We start from the raw sequence: 19,360 nt of genomic DNA on the forward strand, positions 1-19,360 counted from the left end.
AAGAAATTATTAAGCAATCCCAATCAATGATCTCTAAGTCGGAAAGAGAAACAATAAGTAAAATATCATTCCGGCAACCGAGCAATGGTACGGAATGCGGTAGGTGTGGTCGAATGGGTCACTCTGACAATAACTGTCCTGCGCGACAAGTGAAATGCAACAAATGCTTGCGGTTCGGGCACTTCGCCCGCAAGTGCAGAACTAATCTCAAGCGACAGCCCACACAGCCGAACAACGGTGGGGCCAAGCGATCACGGATAGATGTGCGGCGAGTGAAAGATGAATGCGCTCCTTCTGAAATGAAACCGACCAAGGAAGAATGTTTCCGGATTTGAAGCGATGATGAAGGTGATGAACTGATAGAGTGTTCAATAGGAGGGCAGCTTGTTCCCCTTATCATCGACTCGGGCTCGCGTTTTAACCTGATAAGCCAAGCTGACTGGTTATTAATGAAAGTAAGTAGTTTTCAACATTAGATCCAACTCGGAGAGACAATTTCGGGGTTATGCTTCAAACCAATTGCTTAACGTAATTTGCGTGTTCGAGGCTCCCATATCAACAGGCTCAGATAAAGAGATCATTGCTTCATTCTATGTAATTGATAATTGATAAGTGTCGATCCCGAGAAAATAGATGTTATCACGTCATTTCGGGACCCAAGAAATAAGGAGGAGACGAGAAGCTTCCTTGGTCTGGTCACTTATGTCGGGAAGTTTATTCCGGATTTAGCCTTTAGGAAAGGATACCAAATTCGTCTGGGGCCCCAAAGAGAAAGAAGCGTTCAACGATTTAAAAACTCGCCTGACTGAAATACCCAGACCCTCATATTTCAATATAAGATATCGAACATGTCTGATTGCTGACGCAAGCCCGGTAGCGCTGGGGGCCGTACTGCTACAATTTACAGAAAGAAACGAACCCCAGATCATTTCTTTTGCCAGCCGAAGTTTGTGTGATGTGGAGAAGCGTTACTCACAAACCGAGAAAGAAAGCTTGGCGCTGGTATGGGCGGTAGAAAAATTTTATTACTACTTAGCCGGTTTAAATTTTGAGTTGGTTACCGATCACAAACCGCTCGAGACAATATTTAAGCCAACATCAAAACCACCAGCTCGCATCGAAAGGTGGCTACTGCGATTACAGACTTATAAATTCAAATTAATTTATAAAGCGGGGAAGGAAAACATCTCAGACACTTTGTCTCGCCTGTGTAAAGGACTTCGAGTCAAGAGCCGAGTATAGCATTTTTCGTGTATTGGAGAGCTCAATTCCTATGTCAATGAGCATATCGGAGATAGCAGAGAAAAGCATCCTTGACGAAGGAATTGTGGATGCCATTACTTGCTTGCAAGATGATTCATGGACTTCCGAAGCATCAAATAATCTCTACCCGTTTCGATTCGAGCTTTCCACAATCGGAAACATAATACTGAGAGGAAACCGGTTGATCATTCCGACTTCTCTGCGGGAAAAGGTGCTAGAGTTAGCACATGAAGGGCATCCAGGCGAATCCAAGGTTTGGTGGCCTGGCATAGATCGTGCGGCTGAAAAGTTTGTGAAGTCCTGCAGAGATTGCCTTTTAGTCTCACAAGCAGACAATCCAGCACCAATGAGCAGAACACCATTTCCAACAGGGCCTTGGATATGCGTGGCTTCCGATTTGTTGGGTCTCTTGCCGAATGGTGAATTCTTACTCGTCTTCATTGATTACTACTCGCGGTACATGGAGTTTAAATTCTTGCGTTCTATAACTTCAACGACCATTATCGATGTAATGAAGAATATTTTCTGCAAACTTGGGTTTCCCAAATACTTACGGACGGACAATTAACGGCAGTACATCAGTAGTGAGTTTAAGGAATATTACAGTCTTTGTGGTATAGAACAGATCAAAACTCCGCCTTACTGGCCGCAGGCAAATGGTGAGGTTGAGAACATCAACAAATCCCTAGTGAAGCGATTAAAGATAGCATATCAAAACAAAAGTAACTATAGGGATGAGATACAAAAATGTGTGCTAATGTACAATGTAACTCCGCATAGTACCATAGGTACTGCTCCTACGCAATTAATGTTTAACAGGCTGATCCGTGACAAAATGCCAGGAATTCAGGATTTGGGCGGAGAAATATTAGACTCAGCAGAACGAGACCAAAATTGCATCACAAAACAGAAGGGAAAGGAAACAGCTGATAGAAAGAGAGGGGCGAAGAAAATTGATATAGAAATAGGTGACTATATATATATAGGTCCTAATAAAAAATGTTGTGTTCCCACATAAGCTAACACCAAACTTTGACCCTACCGAATACGATGTTACAGAGAGGAAGGGAAACATAGCAATAGTGTCAAGGGATGGCAGACGTTTTACCAGAAATATTAGCCATTTAAAGAAGATTCCAATAAGAAGCCCGTCGGAAAGCGACTCCGATCCCGGTTCCTGTCCACAGGTACATGTGACTCCCCCAGAAGGATTGACAACCACGGGACAAACGGAGCACCAGCCAGCACAGACGACCGGGATGGAACTACCAAGTTCGGACCAAGGATTGAAATTAAAGCTGGTAAAAAAAGGAGGGATGTGGGAGCCGGCGGCGAAGAGCGAGGCCGATAACGGCAGCAGCGAAGTCAGCACCGACGTCAACGATTGATCTCTTCTGCACAATCTTTTGTATAATTAGTAGACTACGAGCAATTGACGGACAAGCATTGCGGGTCCGCAAATAAAGTGTAAAATCAACCCGAAAGTAAATAGGATTTCTCTCGTGGTGGGAAGTGACTAATGGGTCATTTGGGGAGAGTGGGGATAGGTGAACCACTTTTTTTTATTAACATTATTATGTCTGAACAATTCGACTTAGGGTCTGCTGTATATAGAAATCTAAAAGAGCCCACATTCCTTGGATATTAAGTATTATGCAAAAATACTATCTTTTGTTTTGTAAAGTTTATTTGCTTTCCAAATTTTTGTCTTGAATGGTTCAGGTATCCCCACCCGTGGGGATAGTTGAACCACCTATCAGGATAGCACAAAAACTGCAATTGTATAAAAAAAATTTAATTTATTTCTTTGTGCATGCCTTCTTTCTGTTCGAATATAAACATTGCACCTCTACAGCATGAAATCAAACATTACAATATTGCTATTTATTCTTATTTTTGTTTTTATTCTTTCTTTTTTCTTGAGTTTTCTGATTGCGTTTTTCCGCGATCAATTTTTCTGCGGCGAGTCTGTAGCAATGATACTCCTTCCTCGTTTTCTTCCCCGAGTCGTCTGTTTTCGTGGTTTAGCCTTTGGGTACCCTCGTAAGTCCTGGTGGTTCATGTATCCCCACAAGTCATTAGCCAATTAGAAGTGATTTGAAGAAAACATGAAATATTTAAACTGCGTGAGCTAATCGTGAAAATATCATAATTTGCGTCTACTTACGATAAAATACAATTTTTAAAGTTCAATGCCACTGGCGAAGCACGATAAAAGTTTTTCAAGAATACGTTAGGTCACAATTGAAGCTGCAAACGGCGATACAAACTTCGATTAACGATAAAAACGACAACAATCGTTTGACGCGACTGTGCGTGGGTGTGAGGTTAGAATATCGACTAAGTAAGCAACACACATAAGATGGCGCACCAAATCATGACAGAAGGTGAAATATTTGTAGTGGTTCATCTATCCCCGTGGTTCACCTATCCCCACTCTCCCCTAGTCTATATGTTGTATCTCCAGCGGACCGGAGCCTATTTCAGGCGATCTGGTGATCGACTCATCTCCCCCAGGTATTACTCTTTACTCAAGATTCATGGCGCTTTAATATATTACAATATTTCATTTCAGTTGTGAGTTATGGTAACATGGCAGAGTATGTATGTGTCCTAAATCCCTGACGTGACCGTGACCCTAGCCAGGGATAAGCACGCGCCAAGGCTGCTGCTAAGGAATCGAAAGAAGTGGCTGAGAAGAAATGGCCAACAACACACAGGCCAACAAATTTATGCCTTGCACCCCTTTCCTACCTCGGGTCCCTACTGGAGCACCAAAAGAAACCACAAGGGTGGGTCAAACTAAAATTCCTTCTTCTTTAAATCTTAACAATTTACAATCCATAGCACTTGTGTTGCACAAATCCCGGACACAAAGAACGACTACGCGGAGGAAAAGATACATTTTACCTATACTTATTATGTTTACAGTCTGACAGTTACAGTTTTACATTCCCAGCTTTACATATTTTATACATTTACCGATCGCTTCTATGGCAGCTTGTGATATAGTTGTCCGATTTTTATGAAATTAATACCAAAATTCTAGAATAATAAAAAAAGCGTATATCTCAGAGTAGATAAACATACTTTGAAAACAACGAAGCTCTAATTTTTTTCCTATTTATTTCTCGATCGTTCCTATGGCAGCTATATCATATAGTTGTCCGATTTTCATAAAATTTTTAGCAAAATTCAGAATTAATACAAAATGGCCATACCTAAAAAAAGGTGCAAAAATGTTGAAAAACAGCAAAGCTATAATTTTTGTTCTAAAAATATATCGAACATTTGTATGGCAGCTATATGATATAGTCGTCCGATCCGGCCCGTTCCGACATATATAGCAGTGAGAGCATATAGAAGACTATATGCAAATTTTTTATTTAGATAGCTTTAAAACTAAGGGACTAGTTTGCGTAGAAACAGACAGACGGACATGGCTAGATCGACTCGGCTGTTGGTGCTGATCAAGAATATATCGACGCATTTTCGCGAAAGTATCGTATGTCGATAAATCCAATTTTACAGGAGAAGCTTTTTTGTGCTTTAATCTCTTAGGAAGCACTATAGAAAAGACAAAATTGAAACTTAATTTTTATCGGAACTATAGGGGTTTCAGTTATAATATTTCACAGGGTAGTGAGACATTAGGTGCCTAACAATTTTGCATTAAAATATCAATTTCGAAAAAAAGCGACATACGATACTTTCGCGAAAATGCGTCGATATATACTTTATAAGGTCGGAAAGGTCTCCTTCACTGCGTTGCAAACTTCTGACTGAAAATATAATACCCTGCAAGGGTATAAAAATACACCAATAACCATTAACTTATTGCCAATAAATAAGATATTATTATACCCTTGCAGGGTATTATAATTTCAGTCAGAAGTTTGCAACGCAGTGAAGGAGACGTTTCCGACCATATAAAGTATATATATTCTTGATCAGCATCAACAGCCGAGTCGATCTAGCCATGTCCGTCTGTCCGTCCGTCTGTCAGTTTCTACGCAAACTAGTCCCTCAGTTTTAAAGCTATCTGAATGAAACTTTACATATAGTCTTCTATATACTCTCACTGCTATATATGTCGGAACGGGCCGGATCGGACGACTATATCATATAGCTGCCATACAAATGTTAGAAAAAAAGTATAACTTGGCTGTTTTTCAACACCATTTTTTAGATATGGCCATTATATATTATTTCTGAATTTTGGTAAAAATTTTATGAAAATCGGACGACTATATATTATAGCTGCCATAGGAACGATAGGGAAAGTAATAGAAAAAATTACAACTTCGTTCTTTTTCAACGTATTTTCATCTACTTTGAGACATGAGCTTCTGGTATTATTTCAAAATTTTGGTATAAATTTAATGAAAATCGGACGACTATATCTTATAGCTGCCAGAGGAACGATAGGGAAAACGATAGAAAAAATTATAACTTCGTTGTTTTTCAACGTATTTTCATCTACTTTGAGACATGAGCATTTAGTATTATTTCAGAATTTTGGTAACAATATTATGAAAATCGGAGAACTATATCATATAGCTGCCATAGATGTGATCCATAGATGTAGAGAAAATGTAAAGCTGGGAATGTATAACTGTAACTGTCAAACTGTAAACATAATAAGTATAGGTAAAATGTTATGAAACTTTGTTTAGTGTCTGTTTTCGGCATTATAATTTATAATATAAATATGAAAACCAATCTGCAAGGGTATACAAACTTTGGCGTGCCGAAGTTAGCTTCCTTTCTTGTTTTTATATTGCCGGAGACGGCGCTATTTGGAGTGCAGGTTCAATAGCCAGCATAGGCGGCGGAGAATAACCCAGGAATGACGGCAGAAAATATATGGCCCCTAGGTTAGGGACGACCTTTTTACGATTCATCTTGCAAATTACAATTATAGCAATTTCAAATAGAAGTATAATACCATACACGGGTTTAAAAATTATGCCATATGTTTTGACTATGTAATTAACAAAAATATTCTATCCAAGCAACTCATTGCACAAATAAAATTGTGTTACTATTGCTAAACATACGCTTAGACTCTGTAGATGTGGCGGAGACCCACCCTTTCTTTTGAGATTCAGTTAATAGTTTTCACCACCACATCCAATTTAAGTTAATCAGGAATACATATTTATTAACAAAAAATATATACATATATATTCGTGTGGAATTTTCTTACTAAATTTCAGCAACAAATCAGTGATATAAAGAAAGCCCTGTACTATCGATAGTGATAAAAAACATCGATGGTGATTAAAAATAAGGAAAAGCTCGATACCTCGATAGTACCATCGATAGTTTCCCAGCTCTACGATCTAGCCATGTCCGTCTGTCCATCCGTCTGTCCGTTTCTACGCAAACTAGTCCCTCAGTTTTAAAGCTATCTAAATGAAACTTTGCATATAGTCTTCTATGTACTCTCACTGCTATATATGTCGGAACGGGCCGGATCGGACGTCTATATCATATAGCTGCCATACAAATGTTCGATAAATTTTTAGAAAAAAAAATATAACTCGGCTGTTTCTTAACATTTTTGCATCATTTTTGAGATATGGCCATTTTATATTTTTCCAGAATTTTGGTAAAAATTTTATGAAAATCGGACGTCTATATCTTATAGCTGCCATAGAAGCGATCGGTAAATGTATAAAATATATAAAGCTGGGAATGTAAAACTGTAACTGTCAAACTGTAAACATAATAAGTATAGGTAAAATGTAATGAAACTCTGTTTTGTGTGTGTTTTCAGCATTTAGGGTAAGGTGGGGTAAAGCCGACAGTGTGGGTAAACCCGACCTCCCTCTGTTTTCGAAACTAATATTAGTGTTGTCATGTAGAGCATCGAAAACAATGAAAATGGTGGTATGACAGCATTTTATTAGTCAACATTGAGATGGTCAAACGACAACAAGTTTGTTTTCACAATTTTGACTTTCATAATTAACTGCAGGATATTTCTTTTTGTCAAAGTTATCGCATGAAAAGGTAAGTGGATTTAGATTCTTTAAATAAAGTCCTACAAAGTGCATATAAGTTTGGTTCATTTCATTTATTTTTTTCAGTTCCTTTTTTTTTCATAATAATTTTTTTTTTAATTGCGTTTTTATGAAAAATTACGTGGTGGGGCAAATCCGACCTCTAAATAGTGGGGTAAATCCTGCCGCAAAAAAAGCCAAAAAAACAACTATCACACCAAAAACCATCAACATCGCAGCCAACCAGACGTTCAACTCGAACCAAAAAACGCCAGCAAGCTATTTGAGCAGCGAATCAGATGATACTGATTAATTTTTTTGCTATTTTCATTTTTTTAATTCTATTATCTTTTATTACCATTATATAATATAACATTGATTGATTTATCATTGCAAAACCTATATTTAGGTTATATCTGTACTAAATCAACCAAAAACAGGCGGTAGGGTTTACCCGATCATTTTTGAACATAGCAAAAATGAACTTTTTCGTAAAACGCTTGTATCTCAAAACTTTTCAAAGGTATGAATAAAATGCTATGCATAGAAAGTTGCGCAGAAGTCTAACCTTTAATTTGGTATATATAACGACTTGATCCGATGTAAAATAAGCATGTTATAGCCAAAACCATTTACTAGGTCGGCTTTACCCCACCTTACCCTAAGTCTATAATATAAACATGAAAACCAATCTGCAAGGGTATACAAGCTTCGGCGTGCCAAAGTTAGCTTCCTTTCTTGTTCGGAATCACTTCCTTCACTCACGTTTTCTTTTTTTTCTTTTCTTTAAACACTAGTTTAAATTTTCGCTGTTGCACCGGCTACCGTCCCGCTAATCTATTCCTTTTGGCTGTCTTCTACCACCCTATATAGGCTCGGTCCGTTGCCCGAGCTCCAACTTCGGCTAACCGTAATTTTGGCACTCAGTGCAATGGCCGAGCCAAAAGGGTAAAAACCCTTTCTCTTAAGTTTAAATTCCCGGTTCGCTCAGTTACCCTGCCCCCTGGTCCTACCTATCCTACCTCTATCGATATATCGATAGTCCTCCAGCCCATTCCGACTAGAAATGCAACATGTTTACAAAAAATGTATAACTTCTGACCGCAAAGGGCATAATGGGGTAATGGGGCATAATATAATATATTAAAAACCAAATTAGTAAGCAAACAGTCCGACAGCTCAATAGAATATATATTCTATGTAACATAACAACACTTTATACTCTTCCTTGATAAAACTATGGACTCCTTATATGTAGACTTCTCATAATTCTGCAAAAATAAAGAGGCGACGTCAATTGAATGACTAATAGATTGAACCAATTTTTGATTCGCAGTGCAAAATATTTGCAGAGTTATTTGACATTAAAGTCAATGTTATGATTTTTTATTATTCTGTACGCAGAGATATGAGAGCAAGTGTATTTATTTCTCGTTAGATAAAGAAAGAAATGAATGAATAGAAACTTATCTGATATGCTATTTGAATTTGGTCTCACCGAACACTTGACTATATATATATATTTTGTTCCGAATACACTGAGGAGTTAATAACTGGGAACCTGAAAAGGAATATGCTAACGGGTCGACAACTGAATTCTTAAATGGAAAGTCTTGGACTTCAACTAGTAGACTATGGCTACATATTTTTTTTGTTTTCAAATTCAAATACACTTCTTTGTAAGTAAACATGACAAAATACTTTTATATGAACAGGTCTCCGTGCTAGCATTCGTAAAACATGAGCAAATATGTATAACGTACGAGTTTGACTTTAGGAACATTAACTATGCTTATGATCGGAGGTATATTTAGCCTTAACGGACGGGAATTCTCAATTGCGCTTTTTAAAACAATGCATTTACTCAATGTACGAAAAGTTTGTGAGACTTAAGCAAAATGTTTTAAAAGCAAAAGGTAATCTTTTTACAATAGTATTGCCGCAATGGTTAGTCGACGCGATATTGCGTATAGAAGATGGAAATATAAAAAATTTCATATTACTATGTAGAATTTAAGACTTTAAGAAAGACTATTAAATTAATGATTGTGGCCTTATTAACTATTTTGAACTTCAGCAAAGCATTTGATACAGTAGACCACGAAATTTGTTTTGTCCCTAGAAGGACCTGCGGGTTGGCTTTGGCTAGCTCTGTCATCGGGCCGTAGGCTTCCTGACGCTTACCCGCCACACACATAACAATTAACGTTATGAATCGACGTTTCACAACACTGTAACCTGCGCGGTTTACATTCAAACTTACCAAACCCCACAAAACACATACACTTCTTCCCACTCATTTCCCCCCGTGGCGCAGACTCAGTCAGCCAGACGGCCCTGCCCCCAGCCCCCCAGGCAGGCGCGACCCCCAAAAAGCCAGCCCGCAGCACACCCAGCTCCGATGAACGGTACTAGAAAAACTCCACAGCACCCCCAGAGGCTCCGGGTGCCAGAGAACCGGCAAGGGAGTTCGACAAACACCGCCGAGTCCGAGCCCGAGCCAGATAATGTCGGAAACTCGTGAAGTACCGCACTCAGAAAGAAAAGGCCAGACGCAGAAGACGCCCAGACGCAGTGATAATTGAAGCAGCGGGGAAAAGCTAGCCATAGCTGTGGTATAATGACCGCACGGCTGGGGAGGAGAAAGCGACCGGAGCGATCAGGATAATAGAGGAATGGCTCTCGAGCGCTGGTCTGGAGTTAGCCGCACATAACACGGAGGCGATCCTGAACTCGAGACGAAAAGAGGTGGAGGCTGTGGTCCTGGTCGGCGGAACTGCCATAAAGTCGCAGATGACCATTATGTATTCTGCTCGATACCCGGATATCATTTAGGGAGCACCTTCGGTATGCCCATAAGAAGGCCAGTGGTACTGCAGGAGCACTCTCTCGGCTGCTGCTAAACACAAGAAGACTTAAACAGAACACCAGAAAGCTGCTGACAAGCATTTAGCATTTCCCAAACGCTGTATTGGGCCGTCTATGTGGGTTGAGGCGGCTAAAACAAAGTCGTATATCCGTAGAATCGAGTCCACCTACCGACTATGTGCCATACGTGTGGCGAGTGCAGTGCTGGTGCTAGCCGGACATACGCATCGCGCTTCGCGGTCTTCAAGGATCCGATGGTTCCGGCAAGGCAGAGCTGAAAAGCGCGGCAATCAGAAGAAGCTACGGGACATGGCAGGCCAGGTGGAATGCCCTTGCCCCGTCATTAATGCTTTTTATCTGTTAGTTATGTAGTTTGTTTTTCAACGTATTTTCATTTACTCTGAGATATAAGCATATTTTATTATTTTAGAATTTTGGTATACATTTTATGAAAATCGGACAACTATATAATATATCTGCCATAAATACAATCGGTAGATGTAGAGAAAATGTTAAGATGGGAATGTAAAACTGTAACTCTCAAACTGTAAACATAATAAGTATAGGTAAATGTAATGAAACTCTGTTTTGTTTGTGCTTTCGGCACATAAATTTATAATATATGTAAATATCAAAACCAAATTATTATATGCTATGTATGTATATTTTCTATATTTATTTATATTAATTTAACCAGAATGGCTCGTTTCCTAATGATCCAATTGCAATCTACAAGGATATAACAACTTCGGCGCACAGTGGCCGATTTGGCTGTTCTAGCGGCAGATTAAGAATATTTTCAACTGTTAAAATTAATAAAAGTTTTATTCTCTATCGATAGTAATATAATCATACATACAAAAAAAATACTAAAACCGATCATAGCGATTAACTAGATCAGATATTAACAATCAAAGTCAACATATGGTAGCACACTATTTTTCAGAGCTTATACCTCGGTTGCTGCACTCTATTTTATATTTGCGAAATTTTTTTAGATTTCACCTTTTTGAAACAAGTTCTTCATTTTCTTAAAGCTTAAGGTATGTAGAATAAGAAAATTAATGTTTTGTGACCTGTGAGTAGATGTTGTATTTGTAGTTTATGTTTAAAACCATCAATGTTTGTAGCCCCCTTTTTAAAAGCATGTTTCAGCTTCTGTAGACTAAATCTTTGTGAAGCTCGTCCCGGCCCGCAAAAACTGTATAACTGTGCTAAACTATGGTTCGTCTAGTATGTAAATTAACCAAGATCAGCTGCCCTTACGTGCCCCTGCTAAAGTTTAGGATATTTTTAGCAAACATTACTTAAGAAATTTTCGCTTGAACCATACTCGCAAAAACTCTCGGTCTAACACAATGAAGGATCTTTTGCACTTATTGTTGGTATAGTCGGATCCACTAATAACAAGTTTAAACAAAAGTGCGGCTAATAGTTCGAGCAAAGCACTTTCATTTGACATTAAAGGTCAAAATCTACTTGTAGACTACATATGCAAGAAGAAAATTCCGATTCAGACTCGGAAAATTGAAATATATTTGTTTGTGGCTTTTTTTTTAAACAACATCTTTAAAAACAAAATACAAACTCATTCAATATTAAAAAAAAGAAATTAAAAATTAAAAAAAGAAATTAAAAGTTAAAAAAAAAAAATTTAAAATAAAAAATAAAAAATTAAATTAAATTAAGGATGTAAAGTTTAATTTCTTTTTATGTAAAGATTTGACAAAAATTTCAAACTTGGTAAATTTATCGTTACTTTTTATGAAATTCCATTTCTGCCGCTAGAACAGCCAAATCGGCCACTGTGCGGCGTGCCGAAGTTAGCTTCCTTTCTTGTTTTTGTACTACATAGTATATATATATAATAAAGTCGTGTTAGTTACACCACCTGTAACTCATGAACGGCAGAACAGATTTGGGTGAAAATTTCTAGGGAGGTAATTTAGAGCCAGGAAGCGGCTATAAGATACGTTTTTCAGAAAAAATTGCAACAGAAAACCGAGAAAATCATTTTTCGCATACATCGCCATCTCTGATATATAGCATGCCATTAATCTCTGCCCAGTTTATTTCATGTGGCAGACCGAAATTGAGTTCAATTGTATGAAATTGTAAAAAAAAGTAAAAAAAAATAAGTTATTCGTTTCCTAACATTTCAATTAGAAACTAGCATTTGTCTTTAAGATGGTAAGTTGAACTGTGTAAATTATGTAGGTTTGAGGTTAAATTAACCGCTCTGTCTATAGTCCAAAATGCCTAGAGCAGCCATTTTCTTGAATTTCCGTGTGAATTGACATGAAACGTGAACAGGCGTACCATAAAATACGGTCATTGATGCCAATGCCTGATGATAATCCGAAATTTCTTCAAATTTATTTTATGGGGAATTGTGAAGAGCGGGTGACGACTGGGTGCCAGTATAATTTCATTGAAGAAGCAGTAGAGGAATGAGCAATTGTGATGTTACTGGAAATTTTGTTTAAGAGATCAGAATCAACTAATTCGATTAATTAAAAGAGTTTCGCCACGATTGCAAAATGACAACTATCAAATCGTCATAAAAGCCGATAAAGTACCATTAGGTGAACATGCTGGTAGATTCAACGCAATGCATTAAATTGCCAAACAATTTTGCACTGTTCTTCAGGATAAAAATGAATTGAATTTTTCCTGACATGTAGAATAATTACTTGAATAATAACTGGCTGGCAAAAATGTTGATGTTGACGAAATTAACTTCCAGATACAACAGTTGCTACCAGGCAATCTTATTTCTTTTAAATCAATCGATACTGTTGTTAATGAAAATGATAGTGTACATTTTACAACTGAATTTTTAAATTCACCTAGATATATCTGGAATGCCACCACATAATATTCGATTAAAGATTGGTTCCCCTCCTTATTCTCATACGTAATTTGAATCCACCTTATGCAACTGTACGCATGGTCATCAAAAAGATCACCGGAGATACAGTGGTCCGGTTGCCACGTTTGCCACGATACCGTCAGATTCTACCAAACTCTTCAAAAGGCTACAATTTTTAATTCGTTTATCTTTTGCCGTGTCTATGAATAAGTCTCAAGGTCAAACGTCTATTTGTGATTTACATTTGGAAAATCAATGTTTTTCTCATGGGCAACTATATGTTGCATGTTCACGTGTAGGAAAACCGTCGAATCTATATGTGTTAGCTAAGGACAGGTTTACCAAAAATGTTGTGCACCGATTAGTGCTAAATCAAATTGAAATTAAAAGTATTTATAATTCAAAAAATAAGTATTACTGTTAAAAATTTAAGACTATCTGCCTTACCTACCTCATTCATAAGTTCAAGTGTCACATGTTACTTATTAAGAACTTTGTAATATAAAAATGAGTATTTGCTAGTAAAATAATAAATGAAAATTAATGTTATGTTTCGAGCTATTAGGAGACACGACACGCGAGGACTCGTGAAATATCAGGAAGGCCGTGTCGTAGATTCGTAAAGCTAGCTATGTTCGAATGTAATCAAAATAATAAGCCCGATTTAGAATAAAGAAGTGTGTTAAAATTCTGATGAGTTGAGTGAGCATCATTTTAGTGTAACTCAACTGAGCATGGCGCCTGGGGTATTTCAGCTGACTAGCGTGCTGCGAGAGCATGGTGAAATAAATGAGCGGAGTGGTGAGATAGAGAAGAGAGCGATGGCATGCGAATTAATTGACGTCATAACAGGCAACGTAGAACAAAGCCCGCACTTTCTGTGCGAAACTCGAACTAGAGAATCATGGAAAATGAACCGATGCACAGTAACGCCTCTCGAACGAAAGCCATTGCAAAAAAAGGAAAGTTAATAATCGCAAAATCGTTTTTAACCCTAGACGGTCATGCTTATTTTTCCTACGTTAAGGTTATGCTTCGTCGAATCGACGACGCCAATTTTAAAATAAGTATAATTGTTAAAAAACAAACAAATATTGTAAAAAAAAAATTTAACATCGTTTAATTCATCATTTTAACTGTTCAAAATTAGAAATAATAATTAATTATTATATTAAGAATATACTTAAAAACTAAGAATAAAAAACGACCTTTTTTTCATTTTTCGAACTTTTGTGATTTTGCGTCGTCGAATCGACGAAGCATGACCGTCTAGGGTTAAATTAACAAATCCGACATAGAATTTCCAAAGGATTTCAAATCTCTAATCAACAAAATTTTCAATTTTTTTTTTAAGATACATGAGCATTCAAAAAATATGTAAATTATTCGGCTTTCAGGTAATATTCCACAAAAACTACATAACCAATGGTCATGATTTTTTTTATATGACAAGTACATTCATTACCTCTTATTCAAATTAAAAAAGGGTATTTTTATGTGGGCTTACATTTTACCTGTCAAATGCCGTTTAATTTTTTTGATTATCTTATTTGCTTCAAAAAGTTATGATTTTTGCAACGTAAAATGAGAAAAGTCGCTACTGTGCGATGTCTCCGATACCCCCACTTAGGCCTCCGACATATGTATATGTATATGAATTAGGGTTGTCGAAATATTTAAAAATATAGTATCGATGATATTTTTTATTGAAACAAAATATCAAAATAATATTTGATTTATCAGAAAAAAATATCGATATAAAATATTTTTGATATTTTTGTTTTATTATAATTTATTTTTAAATTTCAAGCTGCATAGGCAATAACCACTAAACATTAAGCCACATACGATCTTAAATTATATTTTAATAAATTAGAGAAAAACATTATTTATTTTTACTCTCTTTTGCTTTTATTTAGATTAAAATCATTCAGAACAAAAATTTATCTTATATAAAAGATAACAAAAAAAATGCTTAAATAATAATTATATAAAAGATAACAAAAAAAATGCTTAAATAATAATAAAGCAAACATATTCATTATACCCTTGCAGGGTATTATAATTTCAGTCAGAAGTTTTGCAACGCAAGGAAGGAGACCTTTCCGACCCTATAAAGTATATATATTCTTGATTAGCATCAACAGCCGAGTCGATCTAGCCATGTCCGTCTGTCCATCTGTCTGCCTGTCTGTTTCTACGCAAACTAGTCCCTCAGTTTAAAAGCTATCTGAATGAAACTCCGCATAAAGTCTTCTATATACTCTCACTGCTATATATGTATGTCGGAACGGGCCGGATCGGACGACTATATCATATAGCTGCCATACAAATGTTCGATAAATTTTTAGAAAAAAAATTATAACTTGACTGTTTTTCAACATTTTTGCATCATTTTTGACTTATGGCTATGTTATAATATTTCAGAATTTTTGTATAAATTTTATGAAACTCAGACAACTATATCATATATCTGCCATAGAAACGATCGGTAGACGTAGAGAAAATGTAAAGCTGGGAATGCAAAACTGTAACTGTCAAACTGTAAACATAATAAGTATAGCTAAAATGTAATGGACTAATATCTGCAAGGGTATACAAACTTCGGCGTGCCGAAGTTAGCTTCTTTTCTTGTTTTAGTTTCAGTTTCATTTTTTCCGCCGAACTAAGGCTTTAACAGTATCTTATATGAAAGATAACAAAAACATGTTTTCTTTCTTTGTCCCGATAAAAAGTGTCCTCTTAAAATATAAAAAAAATCTCAAAAAAATAGCGAAAAAAAATATAAAAAAAAAAATTCACGATAAAAATATTTATTTCTTCGCAAAAAATATCGATATATTGATATTTTGATATATTTTGGACATCCCTAATATGAATGCAAAAATATACCCTTCATTACCAATCCTTCGGAATTCCCCCAAATTTATGGTACTGTCGACCGGAACTCCCCCGGACTTCCGCCCGGAATTTGTTCAGAGCATGAGTAGCAAATAAGGAATTCGAAGTTCCTTTTGAATTCTGTAAGAAGTTGCGTCAGATTTATATAGGAATTCCTCCGGAACATTCCTGTTTTAAAAAGCCGGAATTTCGAAATAAATCCAGTTGGAATTTCGGCGGATTTCTGCAGAAATACTATAGGAGTTCCGCCGGAAATTCGCCAGCAATAGCAGAAGGCATTCCGAGTGGAGTCCGCCAGGAAAACCCATAGAAAATTTTTGCGTGCGGCCTCATTTACCGGCTGCTGGGTTCTTCAATATATACTGCTCTCTGTAAAGTAAAAAAAAAATAAAAATAAAATAAAATCGCATTTACGCCGTCTTCATTATAGTCGCATCTATGTTTAATATAAATTCTGCAATTTAATTTATTAATTGAATACAAATAAGTTCCACTTACCTCATTATATTATTCCATTTTTACGAAATTTTAACTGATACGCAAAACACTTATGAATACTGTAGAAGCCAACGCAAAATGCAAAGAGAATTAGAAAAAGTAAGACAAAACCGAAGACCAAAAATTCTCGCCCCACCATTAGATCCACATAAGGCCGATAATCAGACATATTGGTCATCCATTTAAATATAATCTTAAATATTTATAAATATTCCAACTTATTTTTAAAAGGATATTCTGACCTCAGTGCGATACCGTTTTATTTTTGACACCGATTTTTTACATCCATCACCATTTCTTTCTAATTTACGAACTCTCGCAACTGCAGCTCCGAACGCAGATCGAAAACAAGGGAGAATTTTCTTCAGCTATTTTGTCTCGGTCTCCGCTGGACGAGACCCATGTAATTTGTTTTTGATTTTCGAAAGGAAAGGAATTTTGGTACTGCAGGGTATGTAGACTCATTTGGAAACATATACATACATAGGAAAAGTGCGGAGAAATTTGGTTTGATTGTCGATAATAGGCCAACATTTGAGTTTTATCAAGACAATGACCCCAAACATAAGGAGCTCACTGTGCGCACATGGCTCCTTTAGAATTGCCAAAAGGTAATCGATACTCCTCCTCAGAGCCCCGACCTTAACCCCATCGATAATTTATGGGCGTATATGAAGAAGAAAGTGGCAAAAAGGTAGACCAAAAACCGCCAAGCGCTCAAAACGGCAGTAATTGAAGAGTGGCAAAAGCTTCCGTTGGAATATGACCTACCAAAACTAGTCAATTCCATGAAAAAACGTCTCCATATGGTAGTAAATGCTAATGGGAGTCATACCAAGTATTGAAATTATAAAAAAATAGTATAGGTTTCTTAATATTTAGATTTAAACTAAGAAAATAGTTTTTGTGTAAAGAGTTTCTTGACAGTAGAAAAAATGTGTAATCTCATATTTAAGTTAATTGTTATGTTTCTTTGAATGTTATGTTTTCGTGTTTTCCTTTAATTAATAAAGCAAACACATATGAATCGTTTTGCATTAAAAAATTTTTATAAAATAGAAAAGAAGGTGTTTAAATTTGCATACAAAGTCAAAAAATAAAGTTTGTTTTCATTGTGTAAACTTTTTCTTGACATATTGTACATATGCACAGAAGCATTGAACTTTGCGAAAACAAAATTAAAAAATATTTGTCTAAATCAACGTCGCAAAAATGTGTTTTTTTATATGTACCATGTGACTTTTAAACAAAACCTTATGTTATCTAACAAAAACATCCAAAACGAGTTGAGATAAAAGTTTAAATATAAATTTAAATTTAATTTATTCTGCTTATAGTAATACAAAAATTCATAGAACACAAGAGTACATTGGTAGTGCAGCTTGACAAAAACATTAAAATTGGTTCGATTTATGTATAAGCTTGTAAACAGAGATTTTAGCTTCTTACATTTTTATAAATACGGAACATTGGAATTTAAATTATATTGAATTCATAAAGTTTTGTTATTGTATTGTTATTATTATATAATATTATTCAATTATTATACTATATTGGCTTATATAATCAATTGACTACACCCTTATATACATTCATACATGTATTTTTATTTATATGTAAAAGTCTGTGTGTAAGACTATTATTTTTACAGCTAACTGAAATGCAGAAACCTGTTTATTACAGCATTCTTTTAGTTTTACAAGTTTTTTTTTTGCAAAGCTTACATTACCTCTTTAGTGTTTACACACTCTATCATAATGAAAATGCTTACCTAGTGCGCAAGTTTAAATTTCTCGATGTGTTTGGTGATTTTGTAGAATATTTTACATTTATTGAAGCACTATTTCCATTAGTAAGTTGACTTGCACTAGTACGCGGTAATCGAGAATTGGTATTACCATTCAAGGATCGCGGTACACTATTAGCAGTTGTAGCCTGTGCTCCGAGGGGAACATTTGTATTGATATTTATAAAGCATAAAATCGTAAATGCGAAAGTCATTCGGCTGATTAAACAATGCCGCCATATTTTACTTTGGAATGCTATCATGGCTAACAATATATATTTTGCATCCAAATCAACAGGTTTAACCTGCAAACAAAACAAATGTTTTTACAATTGTTTTTTTTGTTTTAAGGAATTTAACTCAGTAAATAATAATATAACTTATTGTGAACTTATAAAACTAGGCAAGTCATGACTATATTTTTAATGTTATGCTAATATCACTTGACCAGTAACACTATTCTTTTCCATTGCTAATTCTTCTACACATAGGTATATACAAAATACTGAAAGAGTCCATTATATTTTATTTTGTCTTTGCCTTTCTGAGACTTACAAGAGACTAACACTTGTGGTGAACTTTGTATACTTCTGTTATAGATCTTAGTAACAATGCAACCAACAGTCGACATGCCTAGAAACTCACCACATCTATCTTTGTGGAACTTGTTTAGTCTAGTTGAAAATGAGAGTTAAACATAAAACGACAGAGAGAACATCCATTAAGAGAATTTGTATATACATATGTATGTATGTACTTTGGTTAATGTTGAATTCAAATTTTAATAATTTATTAATAATTAATAATTTAATTTTCAAATGTTTTAAGTATCCTTTATGATTAATATAATAAAAACATTCCTCCTATCTCTTTCCCTACTGCAAAGACGATCCTAATTCTCCCTATGGTATGTATAATTTAACTGGCTACTGCTCAAGCAATTATTATAAAACAATAGGTCAGCTTAATATTAAAACAAGAATGAAAGTTAACTTGGGGACAGCGAAGTTCGTATACCATTGCAGTTTGCTATTAAATGTTTGAGAATCGATTCATTTCGGTCAAAGGAAGAGAAAACCTAAAAGGAAGATGCAAATATTATATGTTAAAAACCATAGATGTTATAATTTTGTTCTAAAAATTGTTCTATCGTTTCTATGATAT

General features: G+C 35.7%; 1 protein-coding gene across 1 annotated transcript in view; it reads right to left on the reverse strand.

The window, feature by feature from the left end:
- LOC108076447 (fibrinogen-like protein 1) overlaps window positions 1-18,559 on the reverse strand; it is a 181,548-nt gene extending 162,989 nt beyond the window's left edge. Inside the window, exon 1 of the mRNA XM_041776515.2 lies at window positions 18,182-18,559. Coding sequence (XP_041632449.1) covers window positions 18,182-18,459 — 278 coding nt within the window. The 5' untranslated portion in view covers window positions 18,460-18,559. The remainder of the gene's footprint in view (window positions 1-18,181) is intronic.
- Window positions 18,560-19,360: the final 801 nt, after the last annotated feature.

This window comes from Drosophila kikkawai, chromosome 2L, assembly GCF_030179895.1.
Source record: "Drosophila kikkawai strain 14028-0561.14 chromosome 2L, DkikHiC1v2, whole genome shotgun sequence".
Classification (NCBI taxonomy): domain Eukaryota; kingdom Metazoa; phylum Arthropoda; class Insecta; order Diptera; family Drosophilidae; genus Drosophila; species Drosophila kikkawai.